The 23,399-nt window shown below is 40.2% G+C and overlaps 1 protein-coding gene and 1 long non-coding RNA gene across 2 annotated transcripts in view; one reads left to right on the forward strand and one right to left on the reverse strand.

Annotated features, from left to right (window-relative positions):
* FRMD3 (FERM domain containing 3) overlaps positions 1-1,543 on the forward strand; it is a 407,251-nt gene extending 405,708 nt beyond the window's left edge. The window contains exon 18 of the mRNA XM_021064663.1: positions 1,321-1,543. Within this exon, the coding sequence (XP_020920322.1) occupies positions 1,321-1,334 (14 nt within the window). The 3' untranslated portion in view covers positions 1,335-1,543. The remainder of the gene's footprint in view (positions 1-1,320) is intronic.
* LOC110255670 overlaps positions 1-23,399 on the reverse strand; it is a 65,591-nt gene that overhangs the window by 4,028 nt on the left and 38,164 nt on the right. Inside the window, exons 2-3 of the long non-coding RNA XR_002336310.1 lie at positions 1,653-1,760; positions 820-1,061 (exon numbers count right to left, since the gene is read on the reverse strand). This is a non-coding gene — a long non-coding RNA (uncharacterized LOC110255670). The remainder of the gene's footprint in view (positions 1-819; positions 1,062-1,652; positions 1,761-23,399) is intronic.

Consider the following 23,399-nt stretch of genomic DNA (forward strand, 5'->3'; position numbering starts at 1 on the left):
ATGGATAGGATTAACCCTTTGCAGAAGTCACCCAGTTTAAAAGCAAAAATGTTGAGTGCACTAGAAATGCACCCAAACATTAAAGACAGCTATGGTTGATTTAGTGGCACCCAGATAAACAGAGAAGCAGAAAAGTCCAGAAAAAAAAGCCAGAAGAGGGGTATTCTGCGTAACAGGTAGGAAGAAGGATTTAGAATGCAAGCAGTTAGTATGTCTCTTCCTGTGCCAGACGGAGCCACATCAGACTCAACTCTGCAACACTTGCCATTAAACTTCTACCTGTTCACAGGCCCCTGGAAGAATCTTATTTTCTACAACTATTTTCCCCTCCATACAGCATAGCCTAACAGGCCTTCTACTTTAGTCTGCCACAAAGCTGACAACTCCACACCTGATGGTTAGATCAGAGGTGTTACTCCAAATGGAGTAAAAGGGGCTCTCTTTGCTCTTTGCTCTCTTTGTCCTGCTGAATTGTACACTAGCTGTGGTGGCCTCTTCAAGTTTTCTTTTCAGTTTTATTGAGCTATAACTGACATATAATGGTGTATTTTTAGGTGTACAACATAATGATTTGATTTATGCATATACTACAAAATGATGAGCACGATAAGTTTAGTCAATGCCCATTGTCTCCCACTGTTAAAATTTTTTTTCTTGTGATGAGAACTTTGTAAGACTGCTGACTCTCCTCTTAGTAACTTGCAGATATACAATACAGAATCATGAACTAGAGGAGAGTCACCATGCTGTACATTATTACGTGCCCAGGACTTAGGACGAAAATGGTAGCTTTTGACCCCCTTTGTCCATTTCACTCACCTGGGGGCTGAGCGAAGTCTGTTGAGTTCTTCCTCCGCAGTCCTCAGGGGTCCAGGCTCCAGAGCACAGGCAAGGAAAGGAATTCAGTGGTCTGTTTTCAGGCCTGAGGTGCCACAGACCCAGAGTCCTGCCTCCAGCAACTCTAGCCAGCACTTCTGTTTACAGTAGTGGCTGCAGACTGGGAGACTGACATAAAATGGCCCTTGGCCCCTTGTTCACTGAGCAGCCTAGGCTCCTGACCCCTGGAAGAAAGCCTTGTCATTATTTGTACATTCCTTTGCTTGGCCAAAGATCTCCCGAGCACCCTCCAGCTTGGAAGGAAAGTACAGGGGAGAAGCTTCCACCTGGGTGACCTCGGGATGGTTGTGGTTGATGAACTTAAGACTCCTGGGGCTGCCTTTCTCTACTGGGCGGAGGTAATATGCTCAAGGACCCTGCTTACTTGTCCTCCTGCTTCTTCTCTCTCTCTCTCTTTCTTCGGACCTGCTTTTGGGCTTCCAGTCTACATGCAGTAAACAGACCCAGCAGAACCTGCCCGTGCTGGGCCACCCAGGACTCCGCTCTCCATGTTCCAGCCTGGCTCTGTGATGGGGTGGGTAAGTTGGGGGAGCCCCACCCAGTGGGCTCAGCTGTCATCACTTCTGAGAGGATGAAAGAAGCCTCACTTGGGCCACAGATCCCAGCTGTGTTCTTCAATTCATCAATAAAGCTGATTTTAATCCTCTTCTGGCCATTGTGTCTATCTTCTATGGGGAAGTGGGGTGGATGGGGGGGAACCCAGGGGTGTGGGATCCATACTGAATACATTCAAGAATATTTAGGATCTCTCTTACCTCTAATTCTGCAAATAAGAAAGGAGTAGAAGACGCTGCTCCTGGCTGAACCTCAGGCATCACAGGATGTCTGCCATTGCCATATGCCTTGCAGATGGGAAAGAGAACCTGGAACATAGTATTTTTTTCTTTTTAAGGCCACACTCGTGTGGCATATGGAAGTTTCCAGGCTAGGGGTCAAATCAGAGCTACAGCTGCCAGCCTACACCACAGCAACGAGGATCCGAGCTGAGTCTGGAACCTACACCACAGCTCACAACAATGCTGGATCCTTAACCCACTGAGTGAAGTCAGGGATGGAAGCTCTATCCTCAGGACACTAGTCGGGTTCATTACCACTGAGCCACAGTGGGAACTCTGGGACATAATATATAAAGAACAGAGGGTGGGGAATTCTCTTGTGGTGAAGTGGGTTACGGATGTGGCATTGTCACTGCAGTAGCTTGGGTCACTGCTATGGCATGGGTTCGATCCCTGGCCTAGGAACTTCCACATGCCTTGGGCGCCGCCCCCCCCCCCAAAAAAAAAGAATATAAGGTGGATTGGAACCATACATTCCTCTTCTTCACCTGTAGCTGATGCTGATCCCAAATATCTCTTTGGAAGAGAACCAAAGCCACTTTCCTGGTTGTCAAGGAAAACTCTTAGTAGGATATATAGGATATGCTTTGTGAAGATGCCAAGTGTTGAAATCTGCCTTGCAATTTACTGTAGCTCCTCCAGCTGACAGGGCTCACCTTGATCTCCTCAGCAACAAAAAGTATGATTTTGATAATCCCAAGGATATTGAGCCTTCCAAGGGGGCTGCACATCAAGGGAGAGAACATACTGACAAACCAACATTGGTTTCCACTCAGCATGGCAGTTACATTCTTCATGACAAGTTAAAAACACAGTGTCCTGGTTTAGGCATCAGTCTCCTGCCATTTCCTTGGTGTGATTCAGCTTCCTCTCAGGCTCAATCAGCCTCAGTGTCCTGATAACCCTGAGCTGCCAGTTCTGCAAAGCTGCAAACCAGACTTCGAACAATGGTGGTTCCAGAGAGGCACTGCTCCCTGGTACCAGGGTTTCTATGTATTGTCCAAACTGGAACTCTTTTACGAGTGAAAGGCAATTTTTTTGTGTGTTCTTGTTTTTGTCTTTTTAGGGCTGCACCTGTGGCATATGGAGGTTCCCAGGCTAGGGGTCGAATCAGAGCTGTAGCCTACAGCAATGTGGGATCTGAGCTGTATCTGAGACCCACATGGCAGCTCACGGCAACACCAGATCCTTAACTCACTGAGCGGTGTCAGGGATTGAACCCGTACCTCATGGATGCTAGTCTGGTTCGTTACCACTGAGCCACAAGAGGAACTCCAAAGCAATGTTTTTAATGACTAGGTCACAGCCACAGGCATCAACTAGGACTTTTCCAGACACTCCACCTACAGTACTTTCCCCATCAGCTAAATCCTCTCTCTCAGAAATTCCTCCAGCTTGTTTCCTCTACAATACCGACAAAGTGAAATACACAAGGATTTTTGTCCTATAGTCACAGACCTCCTACTTGTCATCAAGAATCAGATTAAGGAGTTCCCGTCGTGGTGCAGTGGTTAACGAATCCGACTAGGAATCATGAGGTTGCGGGTTCGGTCCTTGCCCTTGCTCAGTGGGTTAACGATCCGGCATTGCCGTGAGCTGTGGTGTAGGTTGCAGACGCGGCTTGGATCCTGCGTTGCTGTGGCTCTGGCGTAGGCCGGTGGCTACAGCTCCGATTTGACCCCTAGCCTGGGAACCTCCATAAGCCGTGGGAGCGGCCCAAGAAATAGCAAAAAGACAAAAAAAAAAAAAGAATCAGATTAAAATTCACCAAAATTAATTACATCATGGGTTTTGGTGTGAGACTATAAATTATTGATTGTTTTAAATGAGCCTTCTGCCATTGAATATTTAATGCCATACACTACCATTTGTAATGTCATACATTACCATTTGTAATGTTAAATCTTGTTTAATGTGAAACAGGTCAAGAGAAAAATGTCAAGGTTGCTTTTACTTCCTCAGTCCTGAATTTGACATTGCTGACCGGCGCATACACGAGAATGATCAGCTGAACTGTGAGCAACCGAGTCACGCTAACTACGCCCAAGATGGAGCTCTGCCTAAGCCAACTCGCTCATTTATAGTGCGAAGTATCAGTCAGCTTGGCACTTACGTGATGCTGGATACTCCATGCATGATCTCCCTAGAATATAAGCTGTAATGGGAACCAAACACTATTAGTGAGTCCAAGGAATCACAGCTAGAAAGCTGCCTCTCAGGAAAGTCTGCCTCTAGAAGTTCCCTGGTGGCCTCACAGTTATGGATTCAGCCTTGGCCTGGAAACTTCTGCCTGCCAAGGGTGTTGGGGGGTGGGGGGAGGGAAGTCTGCCTCAAAAGACCATGCCTGTCTCACAAGGGCTAGGGATGCACGATATACCTTTACTCAAAATCTCCCATTTTTGCAAATTTCTTGTGGCAGAGGCTGGCAGGGGACTACTGAAGCCATCTCTCTTTATGCTGTGCACAGAATTAAACTACTTTCCCCAGCCCTCATGTACACAGGTAGCTTCTAAGCCCTGGACCAAGTGTGAGCCTTTATGTGCCGCTGGATGTTAACACTTACCAGCAACTTGGATCCTTGAATGACTGCGGAGCAAAGCACCTACACTTCACCCTATTCCAGACCCATCTTAGACTGCTACTTGAGCAACAGAGTTTTACCTGGTAATTTCCAAGTCCAATGTCACCACTCCTCCTCCCACCATCAAGCTGTCTAGCTTTCCCAAGGAAGGAAGATACAGCTGAGGAACAGGTACCAGAACTGCTTAGGAAAGTGTCCCAGAAAATTCACTGGACAATGTGTGAGGGTACAAAAATAAGGATTAGGGCCTACTTTTGATGCTAATATATCTTGTCACTCTTGCTTTCAGCAACTCGATTGGAATCTCACATAATTAAAACCCAATGTAGCCCATCCTGAGGACAAAGTGACCCCTGATTGAGAACTACTGGAGTTAAGATTGGTTTCAGAAGTTCCCGTTGTGGCTCAGTGGTAACGAACCCAACTAGTATCCATAAGCACTCGGGTTCGATCTGTGGCCCCTCTCCATGGGTTAAGGATCCAGTGTTGCTCTGAGCTGTGGTGTAGGTTGCAGACACAGCTCAGATCTGGTGTTGCTGTGGCTGTGGCATAGGCTGGCATCTGCAGCTCCAATTCGAACCCTAGCCTTGGAACCTCCATATATACGCCATGGGTGCAGCCCTATAAAGACAAAAATAAATAAATAAAAATAAAAAGGACAATGAAATGTGCAATCAGCCAGGAAACAGTGGACACCAAGCATGCTGAGCACTTGGTCTGGACTTTAGGCACATGCATGCAGACAGCAGTCTGAAGCCCCAGGGGTCCCTGAGGGGCCTTTGTGTACCAGACCCTGAGGAGAGAAGCTGGCCCTGGAAGAAAAGAGGTGATCCACATAAGGACAGCACTGTAGCCTATGGTAGGAGAAGCCTGCCCATCAGTTCCTAGAGCCCATTTCTGAAGCATCTGCACAAATAAATTTGTTTCTAAGCATTTTACAGTTATTAATTTAATCCTCCCAGTAATTCTACAAGGTAGGAACTATTATTATTTTCTTTAATTAAAATTTTTAAATTGAGGTATAACCGACATACAACATTATGTTAGTTTCCAGTGTACAAAATAATGATTTGATATTCATAGGTATTGCAAAATGATTGCCACAATAATTCTAGATAACATCTGTCACCTTACATAATTTTTCTTTCTTGGATCTACACAGATATTAACTCCCTGGTCTGAGTGGTTGGAGGAGAACTGCCACCACACAGGCAGAACATTTTGCCATTAACTAATTACAGCATAAAAGTGTACACATGGATGTTGCCTAAGAGAGTAATTAGGATTCTTCAAATAATTTAGAATCACTGATTTTGAAAATCATTGCAATAATGCAAAATAAATATCCAAAAGCTGGAAATAGAAGTTAAATATAAAGATCCTCACACTTCACAGAAGAGACACTATTTTCATCTAAAAACTTGCATGAAACAATTATTAACAGATAAATACTTGTAACATTATTTTTCTTGTGATTGAAGATACAGTACTAGAATTCATAAAAGGCACTTTAAATTATACACAAATCATGAACCACTTTCAGCTTCCTGTACAACTCTGCAAGTTACAGGAAATGTCAGAGAAAACATTAAAATGCCATTATATATTTTAACATTTAAACATAAATTCAGACTTACAAAAAAAACCGATTTGTAAGAAGAGTTAAACATTTAAAACAATTTTTCCTGCAAGAAGCATCAGCTCTAAGATCATTCAAATTTATATTTCAAAATAATCAGAAATTTATTATAATGTAGTAACAGCCAATAAAGTACTCTTAACAGAACCAGTAACAGTTGCATCAAAATAAGATCCTTTCCAAAATTTAAAATTATTGGAAGGCTGGAGTTCCCATCATGGTGCAGTGGAAACGAATCCATTTAGGGACCATGAGGTTGCAGGTTCAATCCCTGGCCTTGCTTAGTGGGTTAAGGATCCATTGTTGCACGAGCTGTGGTGTAGGTCACAGAAGCGGCTCGGATCCCTCATTGCTGTGGCTGTGGCTGGCAGCTGTAACTCTGATTAGGCCCCTAGCCTGGGAACTTCCATGTGCTGTGGGTGTGGCCCTAAAAGGACAAAAAAAAAAAAAAAAAAGAATGGAAGGAATCAAGACAGTAGAGGAGTAAAACATGGAGCTCATCTTCCTCACAAATACATAAAAAAAGACATCAATATGTAAAATGCTTCTCACAGAACATCTACTGAATGCTGGCAGAAGACCTCAGACTTCCAAAAAGGGCAGGAAAACCTCCATATAACCGGGTAGGACAGAAAGGAAAGAAAAGAGAGAGGAGAGGTGAGAAAAAGGAATGAGGGCAGGAGCTGTACTCCTAGGAAGGAGCCGTGAAAGAGAGGAAGCCCCCTGACTGGCAGGGAGATCAAGTGGGACAGAGGGGGCACCTGAAAGCCTTGGGAAAAAGCACAGAAGCTTGTCTGAGGGGGACAAATCAGAGAGAGAGAGAGAGAGAGAGAGAGAGAGAGATGAATGCACAACTGCCTAGCACTCCTCGGCCTGAGACACTCAGGCGGGGACTAGGTGCTGAGACTATGGCTTTGGAGGTCAGTCCCAGGAGCAGCCTATGGTTGGCTGTGTGCAAACAGCCTAAGCAGGCTAGAGAGTAGTGTGCCACAGCCAAGACTCCCTTTGGAGGAGGCCTGGGGCTGCCATAGAAGCAAGGCACCATGTTGGGGAGTGTGAGTCTGGGGGCAGACTTATACAGGAACTTCTTTCTCTGTGAGCAAGCGGCTCTCAGGAAGCAAGGCACCTCTTGCACAGGCTACAGAGGTGGGTGCAAACCACTGCAGCCATCTCAGACTCCAGAGGTGGGGGCAGCCCACCACTGCATTTCCCCACCACCACCCAAGGGATCTACATCACTACAGAGGGCCCTGCAACTGGGTGTCAGCTGTTGCTTCCACCTCCCTGGGAACAAACTTGCCCTACTGTTGCCACTGCCAGGGACCCTGTGGCTGGACACCACCCCCACCTTCCTGGGGGTCACTGCCAATGACAAGGCCCTGAAGCAAGGCACAAGCTGCCGTCCCCACCTCCCCTGTGGGTCACTGCCACTGTTCAGGACCTGGCAACCAGGTGCTTCCTGCAAGCACTGCCTATTGCCCCTTATCCCTGGAAGCACCCATAGGCGATACAACTGCATGCCCACTAACAAGGGGATAATGGCCTGCACACATGGAGGAAAGAGACAGCAAGCATCCAAACCAAAACAGCCCGCACTTAAAAAAAAAAAAAAAAAAAAACAATAAGCCCTCAGAAGCTACCCAGGGATGCTCCTGCATATAAATAGCCCTCCAAAATTACAGATAATTGTTTCCCCTAAACTCACAGACTAAGAAAATATAAGCAAAACAAAAAAGCAAAGGAACCATTCCCAGTTTAAAAAAACAGGAGAATTCCGCTGAAGGAGCAAACAATGAAACAGACCTCTGCAGTCTAAAAGACACTGAGTTCAAAAAAGAGGTAATGAAAATATTGATGGAGTTAATAATGGCTATCTACAGTAATAAGATTACTGTAAAAAGGAACCAGAACTATGAGGAGCCAAGAAAAATCAGAAAATTCATTTTCCAAGATGAAAGCTGAGCTAAAGGAAATGAATAAAGAATGAATAATGCAGAAAAATGAATAAGTGAATAGGAACATAGAATAATGAAAATCACCCAATCAATACAGCAGACAGAAAACCAAATGCCAAAAAGGAAGAAAGCAATATGAGACATCTATGGGATAACATAAAGCATGCCAATCTATGCATAATAAGAATCCCAGAAAGAGAAGAAAGAGAAAGGGGAATTTAAAATATATTTGAAGAAATTATGGCTTAAAATTTCTCAAATCTAAAGAAGGAAACAGATATCCAGATGCCGGAAGCACAGAGGGTCTCAAACAGGATGAATCCCAACAGACTTATACCATGAGATATTATAATAAAAATGTCAAAAGTTAAAGCAGAGGATTCTAAAGGCAGCAAGAGAAAAACAAAGAGTTAATTATAAGGGAAACCCCATAAGGCTATAAGCTGACTTCTCTACAGAAATGCTGCAGCCCGGAAGGGAGTGGCAAGATACATTCAAAGTTCTAAACGGGAAAAACCTGCAAACTAGAATACTCTACCCATCAAGATTATCATTTCAAATAGAAGGAAAAATGAAGAATTTATCCACCAAAAACTAAAAGAATACAGCAATGCTAAGTCTATCATAAAATAGTGAAAGTTCTCCTCTAAATAAGAAGGAAGTAAGATGATACAGGATGGAAGAAATCACAGGTGGAAAGTAATCATTTAGATAAGCCAGTATACAGATTAAAAAGGAAAAAAAAAAAAAACCTGTTTGTAAAAGCAATGATAAACACAAGAAACAGCAAAAGAATAAACATGAATATGTAAAAAAGGATATCAAAATCATAAAATGTGGGGAAGGAGAGTAGGAAAATCTAGACTACTTTTTTTTTTTTTTGTCTTTTGTTGTTGTTGTTATTGTTGTTGTTGTTGTTGCTATTTCTTGGGCCACTCCCACGGCATATGGAGGTTCCCAGGCTAGGGGTTGAATCGGAGCTGTAGCCACCAGCCTACGCCAGAGCCACAGCAACGCGGGATCCGAGCCGCGTCTGCAACCTACACCACAGCTCACCGCAACGCCGGATCGTTAACCCACTGAGCAAGGGCAAGGACCGAACCCGCAACCTCATGGTTTCTAGTCGGATTCGTTAACCACTGTGCCACGACGGGAACTCCTAGACTACTTTTTTGTACAGTGTGTTTGAGTCTATATGACTATCAGTCTAAAGAAAGCAGATATAGGAAGGGGTTAAGAAACTTGAAAAGCAGGACAACCACAAACCAAAAACAAACAACAGAGGGAGTTCCCAATGTGGCTCAGTGGGTTACAAACCCAACTAGTATCCATGAGGATGTGGGTTCAATCCCTGGCCTCACTCAGTGGGTTAAGGATCTAGTGTTGCTGTGAGCTATGGCAGTCAAAGTCGCAGCTCGGATCCGGATCCTGAGCTGCTATGGCTGTGGTGTAGGCCGGCAGCTGTAGCTCTGACATGACGCCTAGGCTGGGAACTTCTTTATACTGCACCTGTAGCCCTAAAAAGCAAAAACAAACAAATAATAAATAAAACAAATAGATTGACAAAAATGAAAAACAACAGTAAAAAAAAAGCATAAAAAAGGAAATCATCCAACCAAAAAAAGGAACAAAGAGAAACATAGAATCAACTAGAAAACAAGTTTTAAAATGGCAATAAATACATATGTGTCAGTAATTACCTTAAATGTCAATGGACTGATACTCCAATCAAAAGACATAGAGTGACAGACTGGATAAAAACACAACCTACAACATGTTGCCTAAAAGAGATTCACTTCAAGGCAAAGGACACATATAAACTGAAAGTGAAAGGATGAAAAAACTTATTTCATGAGAATGGAAATGACAGAAAAGCAGGAGTCATAATACTCATATCAGACAAAATAGACTTTAAAACAAAGGCCATACAGAAAGGTAAAAGAGACACCCTTTAATGATAAAAGGATCAATTCAAGAAGATATTTCACTAGTCAACATACATGCACCTAATAAAGGAGAACCCAAATACATAATACAAATACTAACAGACATGAAAAGAGAAATTAATTGAAATACAGTGATAGTAGATTTGAACATCCCACTGACATCAATGGACAAATCCTCTAGACAGAAAATCAATAAGGAACAGAGATCCTAAATGATACAATAAAACAGCTGGACTTAATCAATATTTTCACTACATTAGATCCCACCCCAAAATATATAATTCAAGTATGCATGGAACATTCTCTAGGACTAACTACATACTGGGGCACAAAACCAACCACAATAAATTTAAGCCTATAAAAATCATTTAAAGCATCTTCTCTGACCACAATGGAATGAAGCTAGAAATCAACCACAGGAAAATAAATGAGAAAAACACTGACTACATTGACACTGAATGACATGCTACTTAAAAACCAGTGGGTCTAGGAAAAAAATCAGAGGAAATTTAAAAATACCTTGAAACAAATGACAATGAAAACACAACCATGTGAAATCTATGGAATGCCACAAAAGCAGTTCATAAATGGAAGTTCATTAGCAATACAGGCCTTCCTCAAAAACCAAGAAAAAATCTCAAAGCAACAACTGAATCTATCAACTAAAAGAATCAGAAAAAAAGAACAAAACCTAAAGTGAGCAGAAAGGAAATTATAAGTATCTGAGAGGAAATCAACAAAATAAAGATTAAAAAAATTTAAAAATCAATCAAACCAAGAGCTGTTCTTTGAAAAGGTAAACAAAATTGACAAACCTCTGCCTAGGTTCAACAAGAAGAAAAGTAAACAAAATAAAAAATGAAAAGAAGAAACCTAAACAGATACTGCAGAAATACAAAAAACAAAACCAAAACAATAAGAGAATACTAAGAACAGTTATATGCCAACAAATTTGACAACCTAGAAGAAAGGGACCATTTTCTAGAAACATACAGCCCACTAAAACTGAATCAAGAACAAACAGATCATCTGAACAGATGGATCATTAGAAATGAAATTGAACATGTAAAAAAACAAAAACAAAAACAAAAAAACCCCCACGAACTCCCAACAAACAAAAGTCCAGGATGAGATAGCCTCACAGGTGAATTCTACCAAATATACACATAGAAAACTTATACCCATTCTTCTTAAAATCTTCCAAATGATTGAAGAAGAAGAAACACACCCAAAGACATTCTATGAGATCATTATCACCCCAACGTCAAAATCAAACAAAATACTACCAGAAAATAAAATAGGCCAATATACTTGATAAATACAGATGCAAAAATTTTCAAAACCATTTTAGCAGACTGAATCCATCAACACATAAAAAAGATCATAAACCATGACCAAGTGAGATTCATCCTAAGTTCACAAGGATGGTTCAACATACAGAAATCAAGGTAACATACTACATTAACAAAAGAAAAGTCAAACACCACATGATCATCTCAACAGATGCAGAAAAAGCATTCAGCAAAATTCAACATCTATTCATGATAAAAACTTTAACAAAGTGGGTACAGAGGGAACATATCACAACCTAATAAAAGCCACCTGTGACAAACCCACAGCCAATATAACACTCAATGGACAAAAGCTGAAAGCCTTCTCACTAAAATCTCGAACAAGACAAGGATGCCCATTCTTACCACTTTTATTGAACATAGTATTGGAAGAACTGAGCACAGCAATCAAACAAACACATGAAATAAAAAGTATCCAAATTGTAAGAGAAGGAAAACTCTACTATATGCAGATGACATGATAACTATATTTAGAAAACTCTGAGGCTGGAAACAAAAACTATTTGATCTGATAAGCAAATTCAGCAAAGTAGCCAGGATACAGGATTAACATCTAGAAATCGGATGTACTTCTGTATACTAACAATGAAATACTAGTAAAGAAAGACCAAGAAACAGTATCTTTTAAAATCACACCCTCCCAAAAAACCTAAGAATAATCCTGATCAAGGAGGTGAAAGACTTATATGCTGAGAACTACAAAATGTTAATCAAGGCAGTTAAAGAGGATTCAAATAAATGGAAAGATATGCCATGCTCCTGGATTAGAAGAATTACTTTTGTTAAAATGGCCATACTATACAAGGCATATACAGAGTTAATGCAATCCCTGTCAACCTACCCACAACATTTTTCACAGAAATAGAATAAACAATCCAAAATTTTATATGAAACCATAAAAGACCCAGAATTGTCAAAGCAATCCAGAAGCATGGAAAAAAAAACAAAGCAAGAGGCATAACTAGACCTCACACGATATTACAAAGCTATAATAATCGAAACCAGAAATATGGTCCAATGGAACAGAATAGAGAGACCAAAAATAAACCCAGACACCTATGGACAATTAATTTTTAACAAAGGAGGCAAAATATAAAACAGGAAAAAACATCTCTTCAGCAAATGGTGCTGGGAAATCTGGACAGCTGCATGTAAATCAATGAAATTAGAACACACCCTCACACCATGCACAAAAAATAAACTCAAAATGCCTTCAAGACTTAAACATAAGACATGTCACCATAAAACTCCTGGAAGAAAACATAAGCAAAACTTTAGTCTCTGAAATCAACTGTACAAATGTTTTCTTAGGTCAGTCTCCCAAGGCAATAGAAATAAAAACAATAATAAATAAATGGGACCTAAAAAAAACTTACAAGCTTTTTGGCAAAGCAAAGGGAACCACCCCCCCAAAATAATGAAAGGCAACCTGTGGAATGGGAGAAAACAGTTGCAAATGATGCAAAAGAAAAGGGCTTAATCTCCAAACAACTCATACAACTCAACAACAACAACATGCACCCCTACATTCACTGAAGCACTATTCAAAATAGCCAAGACGTGGAAATAACCTAAATGTCCAACAACAGATGAATGGAGGAGCTCCTGTCATGGCTCTGTGGTTAATGAACCCGACTAACATCCATGAGGATGCGGGTTCGATCCCTGGCCTCTCTCAATGGATTAAGGATCTGATGTTACTGTGAGCTGCAGTGTAGGTTACAGATGTGGCTAGGATCCATCATTGCTGTGGCTCTGGCATATGCCAGCGGCTATAACTCCAATTGGACCCCTGGCCCAGGAACCTCTATATGCTGCGAGTGCAGCCCTGAAAGGACAAAAAGACTAAAAAAAAAAAAAAACCCAAAAACAGATGAATGGAATAAGAAGATGTGGCACATATAAACAATGGAATACTACTCAGGCATAAAAAAAAAACAAAATAATGCCATTTGCAGCAACATGGATGCAACTAAAGATTTTCATACTAACTAATTAAGAAAGAGAAAGAAATACCATATGATACCACTTATATGTGGAATCTAAAATATGGCACTGTTGAACTTATATAGAGAAGGGCAACAGACTCATACACATGGACAGCAGACTTGTGGTTGCCAAGTGGTGGGCAGTGGGGGGGCAGGGGGAGTGGGATGCACTGGGAATTTGGGGTTAGTAGAAGCAAACTATTACATTTAGAATGCATGAGCATGAGGTTCTTCTGTATAGCACAGGGAACTATATCCAATCACTTGTGAAAGAACATGATAGAAGATAATATGAGAAAAATAATGTACATATATATATGGCTGAGTCACTTTACTGTACAGCAGAAATTGATAGAACACTGTAAATCAACTATGGCCGAGGAGTTGGATGTGGACTCATGTCCTCTCACACATACAACAAAAATATATCTATGGATAGAGCAATTCACACAGAACATCTATCTACTGAATGGTGTCATAAGACTGAAGACTTCTGGAGTTCCCGTCGTGGCGCAGTGGTTAACGAACCCGACTAGGAACCACGAGGTTGCGGGTTCGATCCCTGCCCTTGCTCAGTGGGTTAACGATCCGGCGTTGCCGTGAGCTGTGGTGTAGGTTGCAGACGCGGCTCGGATCCAGCGTTGCTGTGGCTCTGGCGTAGGCTGGTGGCTACAGCTCCGATTCGACCCCTAGCCTGGGACCCTCCATATGCTGCAAGAGCGGCCCAAGAAAATGGCAAAAAGACCAAAAAAAAAAAAAAAAAAGACTGAAGACTTCTGAAAGGGCAAGAAAATTTCTAAGCAATCAGGTAAGAAAAAGGAATTGGGACAGGCCCTATACCCCAGGGAGGGAGTTATGAAGGAGGAAAGGTTTCTACACCCTGGGAAGTCCCCACACTGGTGGGGAGATCAGCCTGGCCAGAGGGGGTGCTTTGAAGCCTTGGAGGAGATCAGAGCAACTGGTTTACAGAAGGAAAAATGGACGGTCACCTGCACAGATGGTCAGCACCATTCTCCTGTTCTCCCCAGGCTGAAATGCTAGTGTACCAGTGAAGGCAGGGTGCTGGGGGCTGAAGCTCAGGTTTCCAATGTCAGACTGAAGGAGAGGACCAAGGCTGGCTGTGTGGAGACATCCTTGAAGATGCTGGAGAATGGCAACTCCGGGTATACTTGGAAGAAGCCTGGACCCACCAGAAAGGCAAGACACCATTGTTGGGAAGCAAGGGAGGAGAGGGATGGGATGACCAGAGCATAGTCTTACACTGTATGGGCTCTCAGGCAACAGGACAACCATGTATGTGAGCAAAGCGGGTACGCACAAGCTGCTGCTGCCATCATGGGCTCCAGAGGTGGACACAGGCTGCTGCCACTGCTAGGAGACCCATGAGCAGGTGCCAAGCTCTGCCCCACTGTACCAGAAGGCGGGGGGCATGGCCACCACTACAAGATCTGGGAACAGGCACCAAATTGCTGACCCTGATGCTCTGGGAGAGCACTGGCCATTGCCAAGAAACCTGGGACCAGGTGCCTATTGCTTCCCCACTGTCCTGGGAGAATGCGCAGACCACTGCACCTGTGCACTTCATGTCAAGGGAATAACAGCTAGCATATGCTGAGAAAAGAGGGAGAAATCACCCAAACTAAAAGCTGCCCCTCTTCTGAACAAGATGACAGAGTAGAAGAATTTGAGCTTACCTTCTAAAACAGAAACAAAAAAATAACAGATAACTGATGAACAATCATCAACAAAAAAGACTGGAACCAGCCAAAAAAAGATATATCCAAAGAAAAATAAGAAATCACAATGAGATGGTAGGAGGAGCGCTTTCAAGATATAATCAAATCCCATATACTCCAGTTTGTAGGTAGATGACCTACAAACTGGAAAATAATTATATTGCAGAAGTTCTCCCAATGGAGTGAGAGTTTTGAGCTCCACATCAGGCTTCCAAGTCTAAGGGTCTGCTGTTGGAATAAAGAGTCCCCAAAGCATTTGGCTTTGAAGGCCAATGGGGCTCAAGGGCAGGAGGTCCATATGTCTGGGAGAAATAGAGACTCCAATCTTGGAGGTTGCACACAAGGTTACATGTGCCCTGGGACCCAGCACAAAGCCTGGAATACTCTTACCTGTGGGTCTTGGAGAGTCTACTGAGTAGGTGGGGGTAGGCTATGGCTCAGTGTGAAGGCAAGCACACAGGTGAAACATACCTCAGAGAATATTTATGGGTGTGAGCTCTCATGGAAGTCACCATTTTGGCACTAAGAACTGTGTTCACCCAACAGCTGACAGGTTCCAGAGTTGGAATGCCTCAAGCCAAACAACAAGTAAGGTGGTAACACAGCCCTGCCAATCAGCAGACAGGCTGCATAAAGTTGTACTGAGCTCACAGTCACCTCTCAACACACCCCTTGATATAAATCTGCCCTCCAGAGGGACAAGACACCACTGCACCCAGCAGTGGGCAGACACTAGCCCCTCCTGCCAGGAAGCCTGCAAAAGCCCCTGAACCAACATCACCCAAGAGGGGGCAGACACCAGAAGCAAGAGGAACTAAAATCCTGAAGCATGATGAAAGGAGATGACAGAGAAAATCAAATCAAATGAGATAGCAGAAAAAAGTATGTTTCAGATGACAGAACCAGATCAAAACTCAGAAAAACAACTAAGAGAAATAGAGATAGACAATCTACCTGAAAATGATTCAGAATAATAATAGTAAAGATGATCCAAAATCTTGGGAAAAGATTGGAGGCACAGAGAATATTCACACAAAAAAAGTTTATCAGAGAGCCAGAAGATTTAAAGAACAGAGATGAACAATACAATACCAGAAATGAAAAATAAACTAGAAAGAATCAGTAACAAAACAAATAAGGCAGAAGAATGAATGCAAGTTAGATGTAGTAGTGAAAACCACTGTCATAGAACAGAATAAAAAATGAAATTAGGACAACAAAACAACATTAAATATACCTATATACACATTATAGGGGTCCAAGAGAAGAAGAGAGAGAAACTGCTGGAGAAAATACTTGAAGAAATTATGTCCAAAAACTTCCCTAATATGAGAAAGTAAACACTCTTCAGGAAGTGAAGAGAGTTCCACAGAGGATAATGCTAAGGAGGAACATGCTGAGACACATAGTAATCAAACTCATAAAAGTTAAAGACAAAGAGAAAATATTAAAAGTAGCAAGTGAAAAGCATCAAGTAACATACAAGGCAATCTCCATAAGTTTATCAGCTGATTTTTCAGCACAAATTCTGCAGGCCAGAAGGGAGTGGCAAGATATACTTAAAGTGATAAAAGAAAAAACCTACAATCAAGAATACTCTACCCAGCAAGGTTCTCATTCAGATTTGATGGAGCAATCAAAGATTTTCAGACAAGCAAAATCTAAGAGAATATAGCAGCATCAAACCAGCTTTACAACAAATGCTAAAGAAACTTCTCTAGTTGGAAAAGAAAAGGACACAACTAGAAACAAGAAAATTATGAGTGGGCAAGCTCACTGGTAAAGGCAAACATACAGTAAAGGTAGAAAATTATCCAGAGACAAAGACATCAAAACCAATGACTGATAGGAGAGTACAAACGCAGGATAGTGTAAATGCAGTTGAAAGTAAGAGACTAGCAATGTAAAAAAATCTTGTATACATATAAAATGTTATATCAAAACCTCATGGGAAATGTAAACTAAAAAACTACAATTGAGAGAAACACAAAAGAGAAAAAGCAATCCAAACACAATACTAAATATGTTACTCAAATCACAAGAGAAGAGAAAAACAGAAGGGAAGAAAAAAGACCTACAAAAGGATCAAAACCAATTTGACAAAAAGGCAATAAAAATATATATATTGTAATTACCTTAAATGCAAATGTTTAAATGCTCCAAATAAACAAAAGACACAGGCTGGCTGAATGGATACAAAAATAAGTCCCATATATATGCAGAACATAAGAGACTGACTTCAGATCTACAAACACCTACAGAGTGTGAGAGGATGGAAAAAGGTATTCCAAATAAAAGGAAACTAAAGGAAAGCTGGAGTAGCAATCTTCATATCAAACAAAATGGACTTTAAACTAAAGACTGTTAAAAGAGACAAAGAAAAACAATACACAATTATCAAGGGAACAATCCTAGAAGATATAACAATTGTGAATACATATGCACCCAATATAGGAGTACCACAGAATAAGGCAAATGCTAACAGCTATAAAAGAAGTCTCACCACTATGATTCAACATATTTTTAGAAGTCCTAGCCATGACAATCAGAAAAGAAAATGAAATAAAACAAATCCAAATTAAAAAGGAAGAAGTAAAACTATCACTGTTTGCAGATGACATGATGCTATACATAGACCAGCCTAAAGACAACACCAGAAAACTGTCAGAGCTCATCAGAGAATTCAGGCAAGTTGCCAAACACAAAATTAATACACAGTAATCTACTGCATTTATATATACTAATAATGAAAGATCAGAAAGAGAAACATGGATGAATCTAGACATTACCATACTATGTGAATTTAGTCAGACAGTGAAAGATATCACTTATATGTATAATCTACAAAAAGGATATAAATGAACTCATCTGCAGAACAGAAACAAATTCATAGACTTTGAAAACAAACTTATGGTAACAAGGGACAAATGGGGAGGGGATGGACAAGAGGTTTGGGACTGGCATATGCACACTGTATATATGGAATAATTGGCCAACAGGGACCTGCTGTATAGTACAAGGTACTCTACCCAACATTCTGTGGTAATCTAACTGGGAAAAGAATCTGAAAAAACTGCATGTGTGTACATGTCTAACTGAATCACTCTGCTGTACAGCAGAAATCATCACAATATTGTAAATCAACTCTACTTCAATGAAACTTTTAAAATGGGGGGAAAAGATGTTCAGCAGCTTACATCAATGGACAGATTCTCTAAACAGAAAATCAATAAGGCAACAGAGATTGTAAATGAAACAATAGAAAAGTTAAGACTTGATGACATTTTCAGGGCATCACATGCAAAAAAAAAAAATCAAAATATATGTTTTTCTCAAATGCACAAGGAACATTCTCAAGGACTGACCACATCTGGGACACAAAACTAACATCAACATATTTAAGAGTATAAAAATTATTTCAAGTATCTTCTCTGACCAATATGGCATGAAACTACAAATCAACCACAGGAAAAGAAATGAGAAAAAACTGACTACTATGGAGACTAAACAACATGCTGCTAAAAAAAACTAATGGGACAATGAGGAAATCAAGAAGGAAATTAAAAAATACTTCAAGACAAATGATAATGAAGACACAACCACTCAGAATCTTTGGGATGTGCAAAAGCAGTGCTCAGAAGGAAATTCATAGCAATACAGTCCTTCCTTAAAATGAAGAAAAATCTCAAATTGACAACTTAACCCACCACCTAAATGAATTAGAAAAATAAAAACAAAAAAACCCTAAAATCAAAAGGAAGGAAGGAGATCATAAAGATCAGAGAGGAAATCAATAAAATAGAGATCCAAAAAACAATAGAAAAAAAATCAATACAACAAAGAGCTGGTTCTTTGAAAGGGTAAACAAAATTGACAAACCCCTGGCCAGACTCACCAAGAAGAAGAGAGAAAGAACACAAAATAAGGCCTGAAAAAGGAGTAATCTCAGCAGATACTGCAGAAATATAAAAAAAAATAAGAAAATACTATGAACAATTTATATGTCAACAAATTTGATAACATAGAGGAAACGGACAACTTTCTAGAGACATACAGAATGCCAAAACTGAGTCAAGAATAGATCAATGGAACAGACCAATCACCAGAAATGAAATTGAGTATGTAATAAAAAACACTCCCTACAAACAAAAGTCCAGGACCAGATGGCTTCACAAGAGAATTCTACCAAATACACAAAGAAAAACTTATACCCATCCTTCTTAAACTTTTCCAAAAGGTTAAAGAAGAACACTCCCAAAGACATTCTATGAAGCCACAATCACCCTAATTCCAAAACCAAAGATATCACCAAAAAAGAAAACTATAGGCCAATATCTCTGATGAATATAAACGCAAAAATTCTCAACAAAATTTTAGGCAACCGAATCCAACAATGTATAAAAAAGATCATACACCACAACCAGGTGGAATTCATCCCAGGTGCACAAGGATGGTTCAACATACACAAATCTATCGATGACATACACCACATTAACAAAAGAAAAGTCAAAAACCTCATGACCATCTCAATTGATGCAGAAAAAGCATTTGACAAAGTCCAACATCCATTCATGATCAAAACTCTTACCAAAGTGCATACAGAGGGAACATACCTTAATATAATCAAAGCCCATTTATGACAAACCCACAGCAAATATAATACTCAATGGAGAAAAGCTGAAAGCTTTCCCACTAAAATCTGGAACAAGACAAGGATGCCCACTCTCACTACTTTTATTCAACATAGTATTGGAAGTCCTAGCCACAGCAATCAGACAAACAACAGATATAAAAGGTATCCAAACTGGAAGAGAAGAGGTAAAACTGTCACTCTATGCAGATGACATGATACTATATATAGAAATCCCTAAGGACTCAACCCAAAAACTACTTGAACTGATCGAAAAATTCAGCAGGATATAAGATTAACATGCAGAAATCAGTCGCATTTCTGTATACGAACAATGAAATATTAGAAAAGGAATACAGAAATACAACACCTTTTAAAATTGCACCGAAAAGGTCAAATACCTGGGAAAACACTTGACCAAGGAGATAAAGGATTGATATGCTGTGAAGTACAAAACATTAATCATGGAAGTTAAAGAGGTAAAGAAATGGAGATATTCCATGCTCCTGGGTTGGAAAAATTAATATTGTAAAAATGGCCATACTACCCAAAGTGATCTACAGATTCAGTGCAATCCCTATCAAACCACCAATATTTTTCACAGAACTAGAACAAACCATCCAAAAATGTATATGGAACCACAAAAGACCCAGAATTGCAAAAGCAATTCTGAAGAACAAAAACCAAGCAGAAGGCATAACTCTCCCAGATTTCAGACAATGTTACAAAGCCACAGTAATCAAGACAGCATGGTACTCATACAAAAACAGACATACAGATCAATGGAACAGAATAGAGAACCCAGAAATAAGCCTAGTCACCTACAGTCAATTAATCTTTGACAAAGGAGGCAAGAATATAAAATCGGAAAAAGGCAGTCTTTTCAGCAAGTATTGCTGGGAAACCTGGACAGCTGCATGCAAATCAAGGAAACTAGAACACACTCTCACACCATGCATAAAAATAAACTCAAAATGGCTGAAAGACTTAAATACAAGACAAGACACCATCAAACTCCTGGAAGAGAATATAGGCAAAACATTCTCTGACAGCAACCTTACAAATGTTTTCTCAGGTCAGTCTCACAAAGCAACAGAAATAAAAGCGAAAATAAACCAATGGGACCTAATCAAACTGACACACTTTTGCACAGCAAAGGAAAACAAAAAGACAACTTACAGAATGGGAGAAAATAATTTCAAATGATGCAACTGACAAGGGCTTAATCTCTAAAATATCCAAGCAACATATACCACTCAACAGCAAAAAAGCCAACCCAATTGAAAAATGTACAAAAGATCTGAATAGACATTTTTCCAAGGAACATATACAGATGGTCAACAAGCACATGAAAAAATACTCAACATCCCTGATTATTAGAGAAATGTAAATCAAAACTACCTTGAGACACCACCTCACACCAGTCAGAATGGCCATCATTAATAAGTCCACAAATAACAAATGTTAGAGAGGGTATGGAGAAAAGGGAACCCTCCTGCACTGTTGGTGGGGATGTAAGCTGGTACAACCACTATGGAGGGCAGTATGGAGGTACCTTAGAAAACTATACATAGAACTACCATATGACCCAGCAATCCCACTCTTGGGCATCTATCCACACAAAACTTTCCTTGAAAAAGACAGATGCACCCCACATGTTCACTGCAGCCCTATTCACAACAGCCAAGACATGGAAACAACCTAAATGTCTATCAACAGATAATTGGATTAGGAAGACGTGGTATATTTACACAATGGAATACTACTCAGCCATAAAAAAAACAAAATAATGCCATTTGCAGCAACATGGATGGAACTAGCGACTCTCATCCTGAGTAAAGTCATTCAGAAAGAGAAAGAGAAATATCATATGATTTCACTTATATCTGGAATCTCATATATGGCACAAATGAACCTCTCCACAGAAAAGAAAATCATGGACTTGGAGAAAAGACTTGTGGTTGCCAAGGGGGAAGGAGAGGGAGGGGGTGGATTGGGAGCTTGGGGTTAATAGATGCAAACTATTGCTCTTGGAATGGATTAGCAATGAGATCCTACTGTGTAGCATTGAGAACTATGTCTAGTCACTTATGATGGAGCATGATAATGTAAGAAAAAAGAATGCATACATGTATGTGTAACTGGGTCACCATGCTGTACAGTAGAAAAAAATTGTATTGGGTAAATAACAGTAATTTTTTAATTAAAAAATAAAAAATAAAAACCAGAAAGAAAAGAAGTGAAAACATTTTTTCTTTAAAATTTGATTTATACAACTCGAGAGCAAAAATACAAACAACCCAAGTGAAAATGGGCAGAATACCTAAATAGACATTTGTCCTAAGAAGACATCTGGATAGACACTAGGCAAGTGAAAAGATGTTCAACATCACTAATTATTAGAGAAATGCAAATCAAAACTACTATGAGGTACCATCTTGCACCAGTCAGAATATCTATCATTAATAAGTCTACAAATAAATGCTGGAGAGGGTGTGGAAAAGAGAACCCTCCTACACTGTTGGTGGGAATGTAAACTGGTAAAAACCGCTATGGAAAACAGTATGGAGGTTCCTCAGATAAATATATATAAATAAATACACAACTACCATATTCAGTCCCACTCTTGGGCATATCCGGACAAACCTTTCATTGAAAAAGATACATGCACCCATATGTTCCCAACAGCACTATTCACCATAGCCAAGACATGGAAACAACCTAAATGTCCACTGACTGATGAATGGATTAAGATATGGTGTATACACACACAATGGAATACTACTCAGCCATAAAAAAGAACAAAATGCCATTTGCAGCAATATGGATGGAACTAGAGAATCTCACACTAAGTCAGAGAAAGACAAATACTGTATGATATCACTTATATGTGGAATCTAGTATGTGGCACAAATGAACCTATCTACAGAAAAGAAACAAGCTCAGGGACATGGAGAACTGACTTGTGGCTGCAGAGAGGAAGGGAGTGGGATGGAATGGGAGTTCAGGGTTAGTAGATGCCAACTACTGTATTTGGAGTGGATAAGCAATGAGGTCCTGCTGTATAGCACAGGGAACTATATCCAATCACTGTGATAGAACATGATGGAAGATAATATGAGAAAAGGAATGTATAGATATGTGTATAATTGGGTCATTTTGCTGTACAGCAAAAATTGACAGAACACTGTATATTGACAGTAATATAATTTTAAAAACTTAAATAAATAAAATTTCTTTGATTTATCCTAAATATTTGGAAACTTCTGCCCCTTAGTTGCATCACCTATCCTGTAATTTAGGCAATCCTTTTGCACACATCTTGGTAACACATGGGAAACACATTTTTAAAAAAGAGGAAAAAAAGGGAAGCAAAAACTAAAATCTAAGTAACAGAATGGCCAAACAGAAAAACTGCAAAAGCATTAATATCAATTAAAAATTTTCCTGAGTCATATGATATCAGCTTCTATTAGCCTCCTCTACAGACATTTACTAGGTTAATTTGCTCTCCAACATGTGTGTGTATTCTTTTAGTGGGATGAGATCTGAATTCATTATTCACGCGGGCAGAGGTATGTGCTGGAGACAGGGTAGTGGTCAAACACATGGCAGGGCACAAAGGATGAAGGCACTGATACAGCTAGATTCATATCTACAAGGTTGATAACTTTCTTATCTTTATTGTATACCTTTTGAAATATCTTACCTTCTTTCTAGTTTCCGTAGGTTTTGGTTGTTTTTTTTTTAAGGCTGCACCTATGTCATATGGAAGTTTCAGGGCTAGGGTTGAATCAGAGCTGCAGCTGGGGCCTACGCCACTGCCATGGAATCACCAG

This window comes from Sus scrofa, chromosome 10 (genome assembly GCF_000003025.6).
Source record: "Sus scrofa isolate TJ Tabasco breed Duroc chromosome 10, Sscrofa11.1, whole genome shotgun sequence".
Lineage (NCBI taxonomy): Eukaryota > Metazoa > Chordata > Mammalia > Artiodactyla > Suidae > Sus > Sus scrofa.